Source organism: Zosterops lateralis (assembly GCF_965231275.1).
Source record: "Zosterops lateralis genome assembly, chromosome: 6".
NCBI classification, from domain to species: Eukaryota; Metazoa; Chordata; class Aves; order Passeriformes; family Zosteropidae; genus Zosterops; species Zosterops lateralis.
Genome location: NC_139761.1, coordinates 25,049,838 through 25,069,621, shown reverse-complemented (window position 1 = coordinate 25,069,621; position 19,784 = coordinate 25,049,838). Strand labels below are relative to the sequence as shown.

General features: G+C 47.8%; 1 protein-coding gene across 1 annotated transcript; it reads right to left on the bottom strand.

Annotated features, from left to right (window-relative positions):
• Positions 1-9,625: 9,625 nt before the first annotated feature.
• On the bottom strand, positions 9,626-13,164 carry NFKBIA (NFKB inhibitor alpha). Its single transcript, XM_083864003.1, has 6 exons — positions 12,926-13,164; positions 12,521-12,629; positions 11,799-12,009; positions 11,245-11,333; positions 10,866-11,126; positions 9,626-10,388 (listed from the first exon to the last, which is right to left on the bottom strand). The coding sequence occupies exons 1-6, from the start codon at positions 13,147-13,149 to the stop codon at positions 10,341-10,343; spliced, it is 942 nt and encodes a 313-aa protein (XP_083720129.1). The 5' UTR covers positions 13,150-13,164; the 3' UTR covers positions 9,626-10,340.
• Positions 13,165-19,784: the final 6,620 nt, after the last annotated feature.

Here is a 19,784-nt window from a genome sequence, read left to right as displayed (position 1 = left end):
TGCAATTTCTATTGACAGCATTCAAGGGCCCAGCTGTAAATTCAGTGGACCAGAATAGCTACAGAGACAACATTTTTCTTACAGCAATGTTGAGAAGCTGTCTGTGGTGGTGTTCCATAATGAATGTTACAACACCAGGGACTTGCCTCCAGGAAGAGGACACACTGAGCTGTGTTTGCTTTGTTGCTGAATGAAAGCATCTCCATGGGAAATCCCTAACACTCCCTGGGTGATGTACATTGGCATCACACCGTGGGTTGAATCAGTCTCCAGATATGGTCTAAGTCATAGGCAAAATATCCAGTGACGGGACACTGGTCGGTGCTAGAATCAGCAGCAGTTTACCATCCAAAAGGTGTACACTTGACACAGATTGCTTTGCGGCCCCAAAACCTTCAGCATAAAAGGATCAATTTTGAAAATGTCACCTCAAATGAGCTGAGTTTGTTTCCTGGTATATTTAGAGCAGCCAAAAGATAGAGTCAATGGTTGGAAGGAATAGGATGTACACGTGTGAAGGGGGCTAGAAGATGTGAGGGTGAAAGAAAGCAAAGCCGAGCAGACCTGATGGAAGGTTGATAGCTCTAAGGCTAAATGAAGATCTGCCCCTATGCAAGCATGAGTTTAACAGCTATTATATGGATGGTAATTGGATGCAAATTTGAGGGCTGGCTTTTCAAAGACGGCATATTAAGCCCCAGGATGGAGGTATGCCTAGTTCACAGACTCAGGAAGAGTGGGAGAGGAAGGAAATTCTACTATGTTGCAATCACAAAAGCTTAGGAGAAAACATTTTTCAGGTGAATGATAAAACAAACATCTGAAGTTTCCAATTAATAAGAAAAGAAATTGAAATAAATTCTTGTTTTCTGAGTCTAAAGAAGTAATCTGTTTCACTTGGGAAGTTCTCAATATGGTTTCAGTCTTACATTTTTTAAAAAAAATTCATTGTTTCTTACTGAAACAAAGCAGAGAGAAACATCTGACAGAAGGAAAAGTGCCAGCAAAACCTCAACATGAGCAGAGCAGACTTCAAGCTGCTCAGGGAATTAGCAAGTAAAGTTCCTGGGAAAATGTTTTTGCAGGTGCTGGGTTCATAAGTGCTGGACACTTTTTAAGTGTTGCCTCCTAAGGGCACAGGAGCAGGCAATGTCAAACGTTGAGGAGGTAAGGCAGAAGTCCAGCTTAGCTGAACAGGAATCTTCCCTTGAAAATAAGGCAAAAAATGAAGGTGTATGCCCAGTGGAAGCAAGGTCAGGTGACATGGGAAGAATGCAGAGATACTGCCACTGTAGGGAGAAAATTCATGCAGACAAAGCTCAATTGGAGTTGAAGCCAGAACTGTGGGCGACAATAAAAGGATTTTTTTCAAATATGTTACTGGAAAAAGGCAGCATAGAAATAACACCAGCTCATTCCAGGATGAGAATGGTCATCTCACAAACAGGGACATGGACACAGTAGAGGTGCTTAACACATTCTTTGCCTCTGTCTTCAAAACAGGTAACAGACTAGAGGGATCTCAGTGCCCTGAGCTGAGGGACCATGGCTGTGAGAATGATAACTCCCAGTGGCCCCTGAAATTGGGTGGGATCTGCTGCTTCAGCTGGCTCCCTAATAATCTATGGAGCCTGATGGGATTCATCTGAGAATCCTCGAAGAGCTGGCTGATGTCATCACAAAACCTCTCTCAATGATTTTTGAGGAGTCTTGGGAATCTGGAGAGGTGCCAGGTGACTGGAATCTGGCAAATGCTGTCCTGATTTTGGAGGGCATGATGGAGGACTCTGTAAAAACCAGGCCTGTGAGTCTCACTTCAGTGCCTGGCAAAGTTATGAAGATTATTCTGGGAGCAATTGGAAAACACCTGAAAGACAATGTGGTCCTTGGCCACAGCCAACATGTCTTTGTGAAGGGAAAGTCCTGCTTAGCAAACCTGATTTCCTTTTATGACAAGGTAAACCACTCAGTTAATCAGGGGAAGCCAGTTGATGTAATTCTTTTGGATTTCAAATTAAAAAGCTTTTGATTCTGCCTCTCACAGGATCCTTCAGGACAAAATGTCCAGCTCACAGCTGGATAAACACATCATTGGATGGGTGAGCAACTGGCTCATGGGTCAGGCACAGAGGGGGACAGTGAATGGGGTGACATCAGACTGGGGACCTGTCACTAATGGAGTTCCATAGGGCTCCATCCTTAGCCCTGTGTTCCTCAATATCTTCAGAAATTACTTGGATGCAGGACTGGAAGGGATACAGAGCAAGTTTACAGATGACAAAACTGGGAGGGGTGTGGAACTCCCTTGAAGGCAGGGAGGCCCTGCAGAGACATCTTGACAAATGACAGGGCTGGGCAATCATCAACCACATGAAGTTTAACAAGGAAAAAAGTCACATTCTGCACCTGGGATGGGGCAACCCTGGATGTATATACAGATTGAGGAATGAGATGCTGGAGAGCAGCCCCATGGAAAGGGACTGAGGGTCCTGGTTGATGACAAGTTGAATCTGAGCCAGCAGTGCCCTGGCAGCCAGGAGGGACAACCCTGTCCTGGGGAGCATCAGGCCCAGCATTGCCAGCTGGGCAAGGGAGGGGATTGTCCTGCTCTGCTCTGCACTGGGGCAGCCTCACCTCCAGTGCTGGGGGCAGTTTGAAGTGCCACAATAAAAAATAAAAAAGACATTAAGCTGTTAGAGAGCTTCCAGAAGAGAGCAACAAAGATGGTGAAAGGCCTTGAGGGGAAGCTGTATGAGGAGCAGTTGAACTTGGTCTGTTCAGCCTGGAGGAGACTGAGGAGAGGCCTCACTGCAGTTACAGCTTCTGGGTGAGGGGAAGGGGAGGGGCAGGCACTGATCTCTGCTCTGTGGTGACAGGGACAGGACACAAGGGAATGGCTGAGGTTGTGTAAAGGAAGGTTTAGGTTGGATAGTAGACAAAGGTTCTTCATCCAGAGGGTGGTTAGGCACTGGAACAGGCTCCCCAGGGAAGTGGTCACAGCACCAGCCTGACAGAGTTCAAGAAACTTTTGGACAATACCCTCAGGCACAGGGGGTGACTCTTGGGGATGTTCCTGTGCAGGGCCAGGAGTTGAACTCGGTAATCCTTGTGAGACCCTTCCAACTCAGCATATTCTGTGATTATGTGATTTCCTTTCCAAAACAGTAAAACACCCTGGCTGTTTTGAGTTCTACTTGTTCTTAAATTTGAAGCAGAAAACCTGGAGATACTGACACTTGTTCCCAGGATGCTGCAGTGCAGCTGCACTTACATCTTCTACACATACACACATGTGTTTGGAAGAAATGTCTGTGGTCCTACTTGTGGCATGGAGCTGCCATGTGCTCTAATTTTGTACAGTGCTTGGATGCAGCTCAGTTCTCAGCCTTCTTCCCCTCAGTAGAGCTGTTTTTAGGGAGAGGCTTCCCAGGGCACCATGCCTAGGTAGGCTTGCTTGGTCATGCCACTGTGTGCCTGGAACTGCTCATGGAAGGAACCCAGGTGCCAAGTAAATGGTATGATTTCCCTTTTCTGCTTTGCATGGACTTCTCTGAAAAAGGAAACAGAATTATCAGTTCCTTACTTCACGAGTCCCTCAGATACAGGAGTGTCTTGTGGAGGGAAGTTGTCACCTTGGCAGTCCAGCTGTGTGGAGAAGAGAAACTGTCTTTTTGTGTCATCACCCAGGGCAGGAAGGCAGACATTCTGGAGTCCTGGCCTTCCCTGGACCTGCTCACGTTCCTTCCTCTGGGCCAGAGTCAGAGGAGAGGATGCTGTGGGCAAACCTTAAGCATTTCTGCATGAAAAGTGCTACAGCTGGGCTGTGAAGGGGATGAGACTACCTCAGCATTAGACCTTATCTGCTGTTGTTGGTGGGTCCCACCTAGCTTTTCTGTTCTGGTGGCACTGCTGTCTTCTTGCCTTTTCAGTTGTTGAACATGCCCTTGCTCTGTTTGATCACCTGTTTGAACCTGGCTGACTGCAGCTGATGCCTGGCACCCTCCCACACAGCTATAGGGCTAACCCTGTTTCTGCATCATTACTTCAGTTTCCATAGGTTTGAGTGCTGTCCTGCAAGAGTGGTTATCAAGGCAGGAGACACTGCAGTTTGAGAGCTATCCCCTGCCTCAGTGGGGTAGTCCAGCAGCCCAGCACCAGGTATTTCAGCTTGCTACTGCCAGAGGACAAAGCTGCACAGGCAGGAGAATTAACAGGTCTGGCATGGATGGACAGATGGAAAATGGTCTAGTTTTGTTTTTTTTTTTTTTTACTCCAACAGCCTAGTTCATAGACTGTTAGAGAGGAGGTGGAGACCAAGTGTGCTCAAGGGTGAGGGGGACTTGAATCGCCCACCTTGGGAGTATTTTCCCCAAGCTAAGATTGGCACAGCCTGAAGTAAGGAGCCTCCATGCAGCTTGAGAGAGGGCTTGCTGGTTTGTTTGCTAGGGCAAAACATCTCAGAGAAAGTGCTGCCAGAGGTCAGATCTAAGTTTTTGGAAGAAATCCAGGAACACCAGCCTTGACGCACGCTGGAATGGAAACCCATCCACTCAGAAAAAAATGGTAAAAAAAGGGTGGTTTCATTTACAGGCTGGGCAGTCATCTTTACTGACTTTCAGTCCTCCTCAGCTCGGTGTGCATGCTGAGCTTTGACACAGACGTGGTGTGTCCTTTTCCAGTGCAGAGAGGAAAAACACCCCACGGGTCCTCCCACGCTGCAGGAGCAAACACCACGGCCCGATTCTCTTTTCCCACTGGTCCGTGCTCCTCGGGGGGCTGCCTCTGACTTGACCCCTGGGCACTCCCCGTGAGAACAAAGCGTTTCTGAAGCAAAGCAGCAGCACTCAGAGTCCTCAATAAGGCCCTGGGAAACTCCCTCTCCTTCAAGCTACTGAAATCCAGGAATAATAATTAACCAAGCTAAGTGTTGCACTGTAATTGTAGCTGTGTGCCCTTCAAGGCATGGATGCATGTTAAAAATATTTGTGTTTTAAGGCTCTTTCTTGAACCATACATTTGCTCACATTGTGCTTTCAGCTGCACATGAAAATTTTACCTTGCAAGATGCACAGGAAAATTAATCTGAACTAGCTAAAACTGTGAGTGGGAAAAGAATTTAAATGAAAGGGGTGCAGGCTTGTTCCTTCAGAGCAAGGAAGTCCCTGGGGCTGGTGGTGGACAGGTAAGAGGCTGCACTCCTGCAGCTGGAGAGGCAATGGAGCCTGGTGCCGTGGTTCATGGCTGCAGTAACAGGGTAAAACTGCAGAAAGGAGTGAGCGGGGAAAATCCCAGCTCTCTTCTGACAGGACTGGAAAGTCCTGTTTGGAAAATTGGATGAGGAGGCAGTCCTGGGAAAATCTGAGCAGTGGATCATGGCAAGGGCAGGCAGTCAAACCTCCAGGGTATCAGGGGGAGTTTCTGTTCCAATCTCTCTGGACTTAAACTTCTTGGATTATGACCTAATAAATGTGCCAGCACTTAAAGGAAACCTTTTGTTCCTGTTAATGCTTCAGAGAAGGGACGAGGAGGTGAGAGATGCCAGAGCTGTGACAGACTGCTGCTGCAGAAGGGGAGAGGCTGTGCAGCAGCTGCCCAGGTCACATGTGCTGCCCAGGCTGGCACGAGGGGACAGGACTTTCCTGTTCCCTCATCCCTCGGGATGCTGTGCAGTTCTCACTCTTCAGCAAAGCGCTGGTGCTGGGAGCACAGCAATGCTGGGAAAAGCTCTTCCTCCATACCCCTGAAATGAGGGTAGCCATTTGTCCAGGGAGAGATTCTTCCCTGCCACCCCTGCACTCTCTTTTGCAATTCTTACTTCTAGGAACAACTAGATGCTTAATTATTTTCACAGCTCAGCTTCCACAGAAAAATGATATGTACCTGGACAAGAGTATACCATCATTGAAGATTTCCCATTAAAACAAATTACAAATGACACTTGTCCTCCCCCTGGAGATCACAGTGTCTTTCCTTGTTTTTTGGGTTTTTTCCTGATTTCACCTTTTCCTTTACTCACTCAACCATCTTGCTTATCCAAATCTGAACTGAAGCTGTGGGGCAAGGTCAACAGCAGTGAGACTGCCACTCTTTGGGATAGGTCAAGAGTCCTGATGGCCTCACTGCCTTCTGCTGCATCAAGTCTGTGCCAGGAAGGCAGGTAGATGTGTCAGCCATGAGGTTGGTAGGCACCGTGAGCTCTGCTTTGACCTGTAGTTCTCGGTGTATAAAATGCTAAGCAGTCAATAGGGACCCCTTCCTAATGTCAAAAGGCTGAAGGAGGAGAAGACAGTAAGGCTAAGACCTCTAAGTTACATCTCTCTCTGTGTGGGGAGCAGAGACATCCACATTTACGTGTGAACCAGCTCACACAGCCCAAGATGTGTGCAAGGAGTGTGCCTCACCATTAATCCGAGAGCAGAGGACAAGCAGGTGCGGAGGATGGTGAAAAGGGGTTTGCTCATGACTGCAGACATCAGGCTGGCACGGGAGCCAGTGGGAGCACAAAGCCTCCCTGTGCATGTCCCTAGCTGCAAGGCTGGCTTTTACCCTTGCTTTTTACACTTTCCAAAGCTGCAGGGAATGGAAGAAAAGTACTCTAAATTACTGGGGGAAAAATCAGGTCTTGGGCTCTGCTGTCCAATGTCGCCACCCTGGAAGCCTGTATTTTATCTATCACCCCTGAAAGGTTCTTGAGTCCAGGGCTGATGCTGAGAAAGCTGAAAGGCACTGAAGGAGGCATCTTGGTGGTGGTTTGGGTGAGAAAGGCCTAAAGTGAGCAGGAATGCAAGGAGGAAGAGGAGGGTGTGGGAGGAAATGAGGAGTTTTGTTCTTTGTGTGGAATATAAGGAAGTATGGGAATACCCCTGCGGGATTATCAAAGAGATTTACAAGAATGGGCAGCAGGGAAAGGCTGGAAACAAAAATGTAACCGCATACTGTGTAATGTAATGACGGGTGAATGAGCTGGTGTTGCAGGTGAAAAGGGAGGGGGCATTTGGGAAGGGAGGAAGGGAAAAAAGAACAGGCAGAGGCAGATAGAAGTGCCAGAGGCAATAAAAGCAGAGGACACAGGCATGGCATGGGCTGAGGAAAATGAGGAGGCTAGTGGAGAGAGGGCCAGTTAGGAAACTAAATCTGAACTTCACAGGATCTCAATCTGCTGCTGCATGGATGCTCTTGAAGCTTGCAGAGCCACACAGGCTATGTGGAAAAGGTGCTGGGACAGAATTTTGAACCCTGGACCAGTGTGGGGAGGCATTGGCAGTAGAAGCAAGAACAAGCTAGTGTGCTCTGCAAATAGCAGCCATGCTGTCTGAATAAGGAAAAAGAGATGGTGGAAGAATAAATGCCTAAGGAGTTCTTGCTCTATGTCCTACATATGGGACCATGCCACACATCTGCCAGCAAGCCAAGAAGACAGCATGAAGGCAGCTCATCACCAAAACCACTCTCAAAAGATCTTTCTAAAGGTATAGGTATGGAAAGGGCAGAGATAGGGTGGACAATTAGTCCACCTGCAGCAGTTAAAGGGCATATATTGAAAATGGGGGGTGGCAGGGGGATGTCCTACAGTGGACAATCTTCCCATATCAAGTGAACAGGCAAAGTCTCCAATGAGTAATCCTGGATTAGCAATGCACAAATACACAACATGTCCCAACCTATTTTGCTAACAACCACATTCACGCATTAATCTCTGTCCTACTTGCTTTACCCAGGGTTTCTCTGCATATGTTACATAGTTACTTTTGCATGACAGGTGGAGGCAAACAGTAGCAAAACCAGAATGTGGCATTTTGGCAATGATTTGTTTAGCTGCAAAACTTCCTCATACAGTAAAATATTTGCTTAATTTATTAGGTCATTGCAGAATTCTTGTAAGATTATAGCAATGCCTTTCTAAATACTCTTTGTCTAAATATTGCAATGGGCAGCAAAGAATGTACTACTTTGAAGCTACTTCCAGTCTGGTACTACTGATAATTGCATTTTTCTCCATCCATCTGGCCTTCAAATGAGAAGTATTTGCCTTCAGATGCTATCTATTTAAACATCTGCATACCTGGTCCAGCCATGCACCAAAGGAATTTTAGCCACTGACAGCTGGTGAATGGCTCTGCAGGGCCTTGACAGCATTTCCAACTCGTGTTTTGCAAGAGGAAATTGAAATGTAACAAATGGAACACCGCCATTTCTATCTCCAGCCCTGGAATCACTTGGGATTCTTTGCTGGTGAAAAACCTGTAGGAGCAAGTGAGCAAACTCCCACAGTCAATACTCCCAGCTCAGAGTTAATGGTTGATCAGAGCACAGGGTGAGTTCCCTACAAGAAAAATGTTTTGGGAGATTCTTATCCAGCCCCACACCTGGAAAATGCAGGTTTGCAATGCAGATGTAGCCATGTCTGCCAGAAGGAAGTTTCAGTGCATATACCCGGGCTATGCTCATGCAATGAGAGTGGAAGGGAAATAAAAATGACTCAGATTGACAATTTTATACAATCCTTTCCACAGTGGCCTTTGGCTCCCATGCAAATTAGGAAGCACACAGCCAGCTGTGGTGTTCTTCCTCATACCAGCCAACCCTCCTTAGAGCAGGTTTTGTGACAGGGACCCTTTGGGAAGAGCAGGACAGAAAAAGGAATAGGCATCCCTGTGCAACCTAGGGCCACAGCATTCTCCAACAGCCTGAGCTGGGCCACATGCCAGCAGCACAGAATTCCCCTGTCCAGCCATTGGCAGAGCTCCATTATCCTGCATCAGCAGCTTTGCTGCTCCCTGTTTCCATCCAGGGGTTACAGCACAAACAGGGCACAGTCACCTTTTACATAACCCAGCCTTCACACAGACACATAACCAGCTAAAAAGTCTGGCATTGAAAGTAGTCCAGCATTGTGATGCACTGCCAGCAGATAATGAGGTGGAGCAGAGGATTTGGGTGAAGTGATTCTGTCTGCCTGAATGCTGGAGAGTAACTTGAGGAGTAACTGAAGCAGTTAAAGCCACATCGTCCACTGCTATGAACTGGACAAGAGCTGTAGCTCCTGCAGTGGGGATGTGGGGATGTCCCACCTGAATTTCAAGGATGCAAGGCAGCAGTACATGTTCCCAGGAAGTGTTCCCTCTTCCCATGGAAATCCCCTTTGGAAATTCCAAAGGGATCAGAGTTCAAACTGAAGCTGGGCCAGGCAATAAACAAGAGGTGAAGAGACACAGTGCTGTGCTGCAAACCTCCAGCCTCCCCTGGCAGGAGTTGCAGTCAAGTATTTGAGCTGGAACAAAAGGTGCCATGAGGGCAGGTGGGCGGCTGCTGCCAAAAGCAGCCTAAAACCCCCTTCTGTAATGGGCGGGAAGCCTGGTGCTGAAGTGAGGGGGAATCCCAGCCCCACGATCCGCCTGCTGCAGCGGGTGCAGGAAACAACACCTACGTCTGCTTCCAAAATTAGCTGCAGAAGGGGTGAGAGCTGCAAGCTACACTTCTATCTTACACTGCTGAGGTGAATAACCTAAAACCCCTGAGAATGTGACCCCAATGGGCTACTAGGTGTTAATGTTTCTTAAAAAGCAAACCAGGTAGATTCCCACTATCTCAGGGAGGTGGGCAATGAACCATTTCACAGACTAGGCACAGTAATCTGACTTTTTTTAATAAATACATATCTCACATGTACCAAAATAATTATAAACAAAAAAATGTACAGTATATACACAATATACAGTTGCTAAAAAGTGTAGCAATTATGACACACACAGTGTGAAACACACTTTTCCAATGCCCACAGTTAACATTATTGCTACTTTTGCTTAAGAGTCAAGAGGCCATCAAGTCCCTTGATCTGACTCCTCCACCTGGGACACCCCACTGAGAGCAGCTGAGGTCAGTCAGAAAGGACATGGACTGCCACCAGCCCACACAAATGAACGCAGAGCCTCTGAGAAGGGATGCTGGCATGACTCCACCTTGCCATGAAAGGCCACTTGTTCTCTGTAGTACTTGATGTCACAAGAAAGCTCCCTGTAATGAGCAGGTTGGACGTGCAGTCTGTTACCTTCGCAGGGCTGAGAAGATTATCTATGTGGCTCTTTATCAGGTGGTGTGAATAATCACAGATCTGTACTGATGTTACACATCCCACTCCTGTATTTAAACGCAAGGGAGATCCTGGAACTGTCTTGTTACAATTATGTGCTCCTTCTCCTTGCTGGGCAGTGTTCTATTTCCCTCCTCTTTTTTCTCTCCACATTGTGACTTTCTTTTTAGATGATGAAAGTCATCTAAAAAGATGAGGAAAGTCAGTCCTTTTTCTGTACATATGCATACAGTCACTTCTTTCCACGGCTTTACAATGTCAGCTGTCGTCCTCCAATAAGGCAGTCATCATATATAAGCTGCAAGAAAAAAACCCCAAAATGCTGTTAATGCAAAAACCTTACTTAAAGTATCATATCCACTCTGGGATAACAGCCAAATTTTACATGCCCAGACTTCAGCAGTGTATAAAATTTCTACACCAAAATGGTTACATATGCCATTTAATGCAGCACTCAGAATGTTAGAAAAACAAATCCTAAGGAGGAAAAAACCACCCACTAACTTCAATTTTCTCTCATGAGGTTCTGTGTCAGCCACAGAACCATGTCGCATGAAGTTAACCTCCATTCCTTCATGTTATTTTTTTCATTTTATTCTTACTCTGTTTACATGCTTACCCCATGTGCCATTTTGCTGATTGTTGATAGCATAATCTTTGCTATCTGTTGCACACACAGCAAGAGATCACTGGGGCTATCAGAGTGACACTAAAAAATACCCCACACAAGACGGGATTTTCCTTTTCTCTCGTAAAAATGAAAACAGCAACTTACTTCATCCTCTGTGAACTCAGGCTCCGATTCACTGCTCTCTTCATCCTCACTTTCTGGCAACATCTGTAGGTCAGCTGTGGTCAGCTGCTTCAGCTGTTCCTGTATGCTGGAGTTGTCTCTTCCCCAGGTGAGTTGATATGGGGAATAGCCCTGATAGGTCACTTTGTTCACGTCTGCCCCGTGTTTCACCAAAAGTGACACTAGGTCTGAATTCTGCAGATCAACTGCCAAATGTAGTGCTGTTCTGCCATTGCATGGCTCCTGTGTGAACACAGCACAAGGTTTGGTATGTTAGGAGAGGCAGAGCCATTGTCAGATCCGTTGATTCTTAAAGACTACAAACCCCCACTCAGTTAAATTCATGGTACACTTTACATACCTGTGCGTTTACATCTGCTCCCAAGGACAGCAGATACTCGACAATAGCCAGGTATCCCTGAATAGATGCTAAATGAAGACATGTATGTCCTGAAAGACACAAGCAAAGGGAAAACTTGAGTAAGTCTAACTCAATGTCTCATCATTACTTATAAGTTAAGATGGCAGGCCAGGATGGTATCTAAATTTGCAATTCATTCATGGCAAAAGGGTGTTTTCCAGAAGAGCCTTCCAGCATGAATAAAATCTTTTGAAAAGATTTCTTGGAGGCTTTATTCCAGTGTTTGAGTGCAACTTATTACAAACAAAAAAAGGAGGAGCAAGGCAAAGGCACTCACTAAAAATGCAGAGTTCAAAGCCATGAGAGACTATAATCAACAGTGAGAAGGCCTACAAGACAGTGGCATTTCAAAAAAGTCAGACACTGCTGTATGCTTTGGGTTCTTCAACTCTCAAATGGGACACAATAACCCTTCTCCACCTCTCCAGAGATCTTTTGAGATCCACAGGAGACTGACTCTACCCAGATGAGCTGTGTCAGCAGTGTGCCCGTACCGTTGTAGTTGGCAGCCTGCAGGACAGCGAGGAGGTGCTGTGGCTGGCAGTACTGTGTGAGCACGCTGACACTCCTGAGGGAGCCCTGCTGGCAGGCAATGTGCAGGGGGGTGTTTCCTCGGAAGTCCCTGATTTCCAGGTCGCATCCGGCCTTCAGAAGATGCTCAGCAATTTCAGGCTGATCAGTTATCACTGCCAGGTGAAGAGGAGTCTGCAGGCATAAGAGCAAAAGCAGACTGTAAGTTACACCACAGACTTGGCAGCAACATCTAGACAAGCAGACTTCTTGTTCACTTCGTGATTTGTGCCAATAAATAAAAAGCATGAAAGCACACCCCATAAACTCAGTTCTTTATGCTTCCCAAGTTGTATAGTTGCCCATTCATCTGGAAGTGATGAACTTTGGGCTCTCTGGATAAACCAGCAGTCAGCTGGTATGAAGGGTATCATTAACATCTCCATAAAGAGGGATGCAACCCGTGGCATCATATTTGAAAAATGTGGGCGCTAAATGCCACTCTCTCAGGGGAGAGGACGCATTGTACCAATACGGGCTGGAGCCAGTGGGGACTTTCCTGAACGTAGGCTTTGATTCCATTGATTCCACCAATTAAAAAAAAAAAAAAAAAAAGAAAAGGGACTTTTTGGGGGGAATTCCCCAGAGGGCGTGTGTGGGTGTGGCAGGAGCTGATCCGGATTTGGGGTTATCGAGGTGAAAGTACCTGGCTGAGGTTGTTCTGGAAGTTCAGGAAAGCCCGGTCACCGGCTGCCTGCTGGATCACCTCCAGGCTCAGGGCTTTTTCCTCGTGAATAATGGCCAAGTGGAGAAAACTGCAGGGGGGAAGAAAGGCGCGATTAAACCCCAGGCATTAACCCCAGGCTCAGCCCCGGGCCGGGTCAGGCGCGGGTGTCGCAAGCCGGGGCTTTCGGCGGCCGGGGCTTTCCGCGGGAGCCGCCTCTCCCTGGCGCCGCTCCAGGGACTTTCCGCACCCCCTCCCTTCCCTCCCGGCGCGGCCCAGCCCGGCGCCGCCCCGCCGGCGAGCACATCCTGTCCTGTCCCGGGCCGGCCGTGCCGAGCTCCCCACCGTGCCCGAACCGCCCCTGCCCCGTCCTCCACCTCCACTTACCTGTCCCCGTCCTCCGTCAGCTGCTGCGCCCAGGCGGGCGGCTCGCGGGGCTGCAGCCGAATGTCCTCCAGCTCCTTCACCAGCTGCCGGTACTCCTCCTCCTTCATGGAGTCCAGGCCGCTGTCGTGGCGGTCGTCGAGCGGGCAGCTGCCCTGGCGCTCTTTCCTGGGGGGCTCGTAGCCGTCCATGGCGGGCGGCTCGGCGGCGCGGCGGGCGGCGATCATGGCGGCGGGGCTGAGGGCGCAGAGTGAGCGGCGGCGGCGGCGGCGCCTCGCATATACAGCGCGGCCGGGGGATTTCTGCGGGGGAGGAGCCGCGGAGGACGGGAATTTCCAGCCAGTCAAAGCCCGACCGACGGGTCTGATCCTGCTGGGCGCCGCCGGCGCTGGCAGGGCGGGCAGAGCCGCTCGGGCCGCCCAGAAAAGGGGCGTCGACGGGGAGGGAAGAGGCCGGGCAGAGAGGGAACTTGGCGTTTCTCCAGGGGGGAAGTTCTCGCCTCTCCGGCGTCCCCGTCGGTACTTCCCTGCCGCGCCCGGGGGGATTTCCCTGCCCTGCCCTGCCCGGCTCGATCCCGGGGCTCCCGGCGCCTCCTCCCCGGCGGGGCCCGCTGCAGCCCGGGGTCCCTGCGCGCTGCGGGGCCCGGGAAGGCCGAGGAGCGCCCTGGGCCGGCACTGCGGGCCTGGTGCCTGTGCCGGCCCTGAGGCCTGTGCTGCCGGCCCTGCATCCCCCCTGACGTTCCGTCAGTGTCCTAAGAGGGGCTGCGGGATCATAGAATCAGAATAATTTGGTCTGGAAGGGTTCTATAAAGAAGGGTTTTTTTCCTAACTTGCAACTATTTTGGCCTCACTGAGTGTCTGTGCTTTCCCCCCATTTTGTCATTTTCCCGTGCGATGGCATTCCTTGAAACAAGAATTTAGGAGAAAATAAAGGCCCATCTAGACCAACCCCCCTGCCAAAGTAGGGACATCTTCAGCTAGATAAGGCCCCCATCCAACCTGACCTGTAATTTTTCCAGGGATGAGGCATCCACCATCCTTCTGGGCAACATCTAACAGTAAGAGGTTGCCCAGAGAGTTCACCAACCTCATTGTAAAAAATCTTCTTCCTTATATCTAATCTAAATTAACCTTCCTTTTAAACCCTTACCCTTTGTCCTATGGCAGCAGGCCTGGCTGCAGAGGCTGTCCCCATCTGTTTCTACAGGCTGCCCTCAAGCCCAGGAGTCTGGCCAGAAGGCCAAGCTGTGAGCATTAACACTCTTAGGAGCTCCATCACCTCGTTCTTGCACAGCCTGCACAATGACAGATCCCCGAGACGGTCAGGATCATTTTGAAGTCTGATGAGAGGGACCACCTTAGGAGTCATTAACCAGCAATGACTGGGAACAAGTTTTTTAGCAAGTCTAGGACAGCAAAGTTGTGCTAAAATGTCAGGGAATCGAGCACCACCAGAGCAATGCTGAGGCTGCTGCTGCATCAGTACACTGAATCTGCCCTGCTTGGCAGAGAGTGTTGTTTTTGGAGAGGTTCAGACAGTATTGCACACTATGGATGTTGTGCTGCCATGCCTGCAAGTGTGCAGGTGTTGCCTCAGCATTTAGAGGATCTTGCACCTCTCCTGTGTAAGTTTTCACTCTGTAACAGAACAAACCTTTTAAAGAAGAAATTATGCCTTCAGCCATTATTCTTACTTTCTCTGGCCACTCCTCTGCTTTTTTTTCATTATTATTGCTGTCATGCCATCTGTGGGTAATAAAAACTGGATAAATGCAGCATCCCACATGGATAAAAGGCATTGTCTGTCTGCAGAGCTGACAGCAATGAATTTTTTCCTGGTGAATTTTTCCTTCTGCTTCTCAGATGTAGGGGATTCCCACAAAGAATTTTTCTTCTCTTGCAACTATTCCTGGCCTCACTGAGTAACAGCGTCTGTGCTTTTTTTCCTTTTGTAATTTTCCCATGGGATGGCATCCCTTTGAACAAGAACTTATGGGAAAATCCAAAGATAAAAGGAAGACCCAGAGGAGAGGAAGAATGCCTGGCTTTCTGTGGGCAGATGTTTCTAATTTTCAGCCCAGTTGTGCCATTCGTGGACTTCTTTTCAGTGTTCATCACTTGGCCTGGGACAATCCGGTGGTGCTTTTGGGCAGGTTTAGAAAAAAGCCGTAAAACTCCTTCTTTTTTAAGTTAAAGGTTATGAAAGTTTCATGAGCTTTTTGAAACAGTTCCCCCTTTTTAATGTAAATCGGCAGGGGAAATTTAATTAACAAATGAATCTCCTCCTATCCGCATCTCTTCAAAAAATGAAGATGGGAGTTGAAAAGCAAGCTCCTGCTCTGACTAGCAGGGGAATTGAGCCCAGCAAGGACCTTGCTTTTTGCAGTTGGGATTTTGCTAGAACCACTGAGATACTAGAAAACTTCTGTCCTAGCTGTGATGGCTGTAAACTGACTTCAGCAAAGGGAATTATTTGCCTCCTTCTATAAGTGACCTCCAGCTGCCCTCACAGGCCATCACAGGACTATTTTTAGCAAGCATTTGCAAGCAGCCTCTTTTCAGAGGCACACGAGATGCTTTTATTTCGTGTGTGTTTTAACTTGGCAGTACTGCAGCCAGTTGTAGGTGGCGGAAAGGTGATGGAAAATGTTTTCTGGATGGAAAGTCATGCTGAGGCCAGCCCACTTCCTGCCCCAGGGAGATGCTGCTGCTCTGCAGCCTGGCCTAGGCTTCATGGGGGGCCCTGGGTATTAGGCAGGGGAAAGCACGGCTCGAGAAGGGATTTAGCCCTAAACCCATATGTAAAGCAGCTGCTAGCTGCAGATGCAGAGGCAAGTGGAACCCTCATTAACAATTAACCAAATAAAGCTGTTGTCTTTGCTCTAACTTCTCATAGTTACAGTATTTGCCTGAAGGGATGACATAATAGAAGATAGAGCATAAAGCAAAGATTTTGGAGTGGTGAAGGTCGTCGGTGCTGCTTTGTGCTGTTGAAGTATTGTCCTTTCCTTTTTATTTTTTTTTCTTTTTTTCTTAATTATCACATTCAAGCAGTTTTTCTATGCAATTTTCCATATGGTCCACAAGAGAAAAAGAATAGAAAGAAACAAAGTCAGCTTTTTGGATATAGGGTGGAACCTATCACAACCCTAGTTTCCTGTGTGGCCTCTCACCCAAGTGTTTTAGTTCTGGGAAGCTCAGACATGGCCCCGAGGGATAGAGCAGCTGTACCCATCCAGGGACAGGGGTTGGCCCCGCTGAAACAGGACCAAAACTTCACGAACGCTGCAGTCATCTGTGCCAGCCTGAACCTTCTTTGTCTGTTTGTGTATTCTGGTTTAATACCTCTGCTATGTCTGTATTAATTTCACAAGATTGTTTTCTGTGCTTGTCATTTTGAGAGGAGATTAACATTCTCCGCATTTTTAATTTGGGATTTTGGTAGCAGTCTCTGCTGCCTGGTCCAGCAGGCACTTCAAGGCCAAAGGATTACCTAAAAGTTACTTTAATAATCTAAAAGCTGTAACGATGGGAGGTGGCTTTGCATCTGATACCTGAGAGTTAAGTTTTGCAAAAGTCTCCTCCACTCTCCACTTTTGGTGCCCTGAGCACTCAATTGGCAAGGCTGTGGTGCTGTAGGGATGTGACGTTTGTTTTTATCCTACCTTGCAGAAAGCAACTGGCAGGGCTCCTAGAAGCAGCCTTGAGTGTCTGAATACTGAAAAGGGGCAGTAGTGTTTTAATCAGTTTTAAAAGTACGTGAAGAATTCTTGTGCTGCTTCTTCCAGCAAACACATTAAATTGTAATTTCCTGATTGCCACACTAATCATGACAACCGTCTAGTGCTGTTGATTTACCAGTTGGTCCCTCAACTTCATCCTTTTGTGATTGCTGCTGCAGAAACCTATTAACTGTTTCCTTGCATTTAATCACAAAGACCATATGTGGCTCCCAGTAAATGTATCAGGAACGGTAGTAAACAACATCCAGCAAGGTCTTGGCCCAGGTTGTTAAAGCCAAAAGCAAAGCAAATCAGTGAAGTAGACCTTCTGTCTGTACATGTATATGCACATGCAGATAGATACCCCTTGGAATAGGACTCTGGATTGTTGCTTCAAAAGTCTATGGACTTTGCTGGTGCATTTCTGCACCTTATTTAAGCTGGTATAATATCCAAGCAAATAGCCTGCAGGGTAATTTTGGCACATAAAGCCGAGGTCCAAATTAGGGCATTTAAAGTCCTACCCATGTGCCACAGACACAAAAATAGAGTTAGCTGCAATGTCCTGACCAGAGTCTAATGGATCTAGAGTTCTGGTTGGCTACACTAGCCTGTTTTCATTTTTTGACTGCAGCTTATTTTTGGCATGTCTTAAACTGATGCATTGCATCCCTGGGAAGGTCTGTATTTCTCTGCATGAACTGTGGGCTGTTTATCAATTGGTTGCATTTCTGGGGATCCTTAGGGATGAGATGTACTATATCAAACTATTTAAACTGCTTTTATTGTTATGCCTTAAGGGTAAATATAAGTCAAGTAATTTGAAATTTGCTAGCACTTGGAAGACAAGTTTTTTCTGGTGTCATTCCTGTTTTTCATGTGGAAGCTTTGTTAAAGCATGTTGCTCAAAAAGCTTTAAGCTGATGCTCACTGCCTGATGCAGCAAAGCTTGCTGCCACGCTTGTTTCATATAGGGAAAAAGAATCTTGGGGAGGGAGAAGGCAGGTCTCTTGAGCTTGTTTTACTACTTTCCCTCCAGCAATAACGTTGCTCCCCATCAGCACAGACCCCTGTGTGGTTGCAGACAGAATGGAAGCACCTAATCAGGAAAATATGAACTGGGAGCATGCTAATAATTAAAAAGGGACTTTCCCCCAGCAGACAGCTGTGACATTTGGTAATGTTACAGTCTCTAGTTCTTCCCAACAAGTAGGGATATTGCAAAGGTGGAGAGGGCGGAACAGTGGGACCATGCAGAAAACTGAGCTGGTGAGCATTTGGGAGAGATAGCTAAGCCTGGTAGAGTGGACAGGGCTATGCAAAGCAGGGAGCTACTTTTCTTTCTGTTTGGATTCTAGAGAAAGTCAAAACTGGATCTGGATATAAATTTCTATGATAGTACTAGATAGATGGTATTTTGAGCAAACTAGGCACCTTAACTGAATTACTCTGGGGCTGTCAGAGCCTGGCTGCGTGTGGGCAGTGAGAGATGTCTGTTTCAGCACATAGTTTGCTCTGAACCTCTAACGCTCCTGTGCAACCTCTGTGCCTAAAGTTGGTGGGTGCAAATAATCCTGGATAAACATGCAAAGCCAGCACACTGCTCGTCTGTGCACAGTGGGAGCCCAGTGCAGCAGACAGGCACACGGCAAACCTCAATTAGAAGCTCAACTGCATGTGGGCCCAGGGATTTCCCTGGGGACGGATGTGGCAAACACAGGGGCTAATGAGCTGAGTGCTGTAGCTGTGTGTCTGAGCTAGCTGAGAAGCTGCCAGGGAAGGAAGCAGGAAATACTTGACAATACTAACGGCATAGCCCTGACAGGAAAAACCCACAACAGCAGAAGATGAACTTTGGGCTGTGTTCTTCCTGAAAAAGCCCAGGGACTGCCAGCCAAGGGACTGTTGAGGTCAGCTCCACCTGTGTACACCCCCTTCAGAGGAAGGCAGGCTCTTTGCTCTCTGCTCCTTCTGGTGAAAGTCCTCTGGAGTCACAAAGCCTGGCAGACTGCATGGCTCCGGGTGTGGTAACCCCAATCTGCCATCCACGATTTGCCTGAGGCTGGCAAGGCAGCAGCAGCTGCTGAGATAGCTCTTAAGAGGGGCTTGGCTTTTAGATACCTCACTGCAAAACACCCATCTGGGTATTCTGGTGCTCTGCTCGGAAAGTTCCCAAGGTTTTAACCTAAGGGTTTTTTGGCATAGTTGTGAGCTGTGCTCAGAGCTGGATCATTGGCCGTGTCAGCAGGAAGCATGCAGCATTGTCCAAGGGCTGGATGTGCTTCTGGTGCCATGTCCTGCTCCAGCCCATCCTTCTTCTAGGTAAACAAATGGCTGTTGATAAAAGTGGGGCTGCAGCACCTGGGGTATCACTGTTATTCTTTGCAGGAGAGTAAACTGGGAGAAAATCTCCAAGGGACAACAGCAAAGAGCTAGACTGCATTTAGAGGAGTGTTAGGTGAATTCTGATTTACACACAGAGAGGCTAAAGGCAGGCTGAGAGAGGTTAAATATTCTGCATGCTCCGAGTATTGCCTGCAGTCCGAGGACACAGGTTATAATAAAATCCTCATTTTCTCGCACAGCTCTTGTTCCCTCTTATTTTCATGCAACCAGTTGTTTACCCTGAGTATGACCTCTCCCAGGGTAGGTGACGACTGGCAATAAGTTCGAGGCCACCATCACATGTGGGAGCTCGGAAATGAGCAGTGCCATCCTGTGGTGCGGCTTCAGCTCTGCTGCCCAGCCGGTGGTCGGAAGGTGGCTGCTCCTGCTGGTCCTGAGGTACCCGAGCTGCATGTAGAAAATGGAACTGGAAGTAACGCTGTGTCTTACAGGGTGGGCTGGAGTCATTGAAGCTGTACTGCGAGGGAAGAGGGAGCAGACGGAGATTGCAATGGAGATCTTCTAGCCTCTAAGGAATTTAAATTTATCTCTCGCCAAGGCTATATCCATTCCTGGAGTAACTTTTCATTTAGCCTCTGCCTTTTAGGGCTTTAATTTCTTCAGATTTCATGGAAGTTATGTACTAACTTATGGTTGCACTAACTTATGTTCCCAGACAGAAATATTTCTCCAGGATCAGCTTCTGCCTTTCTTGGATAGGTAATTCATAGATAGTAAATTCAGTTCTTCTGTGAG

Excerpts from the sequence above, each read along its gene's own strand:
- NFKBIA (XM_083864003.1), bottom strand. The coding sequence starts at position 13,149 with ATGATCGCCGCCCGCCGCGCCGCCGAGCCGCCCGCCATGGACGGCTAC. Across the intron at positions 12,630-12,925 it reads CTGACGGAGGACGGGGACAG|TTTTCTCCACTTGGCCATTA; the intron begins GTAAGTGGAGGT and ends TCCCCCCTGCAG. Across the intron at positions 12,010-12,520 it reads TCCAGAACAACCTCAGCCAG|ACTCCTCTTCACCTGGCAGT; the intron begins GTACTTTCACCT and ends TTATGCCTGCAG.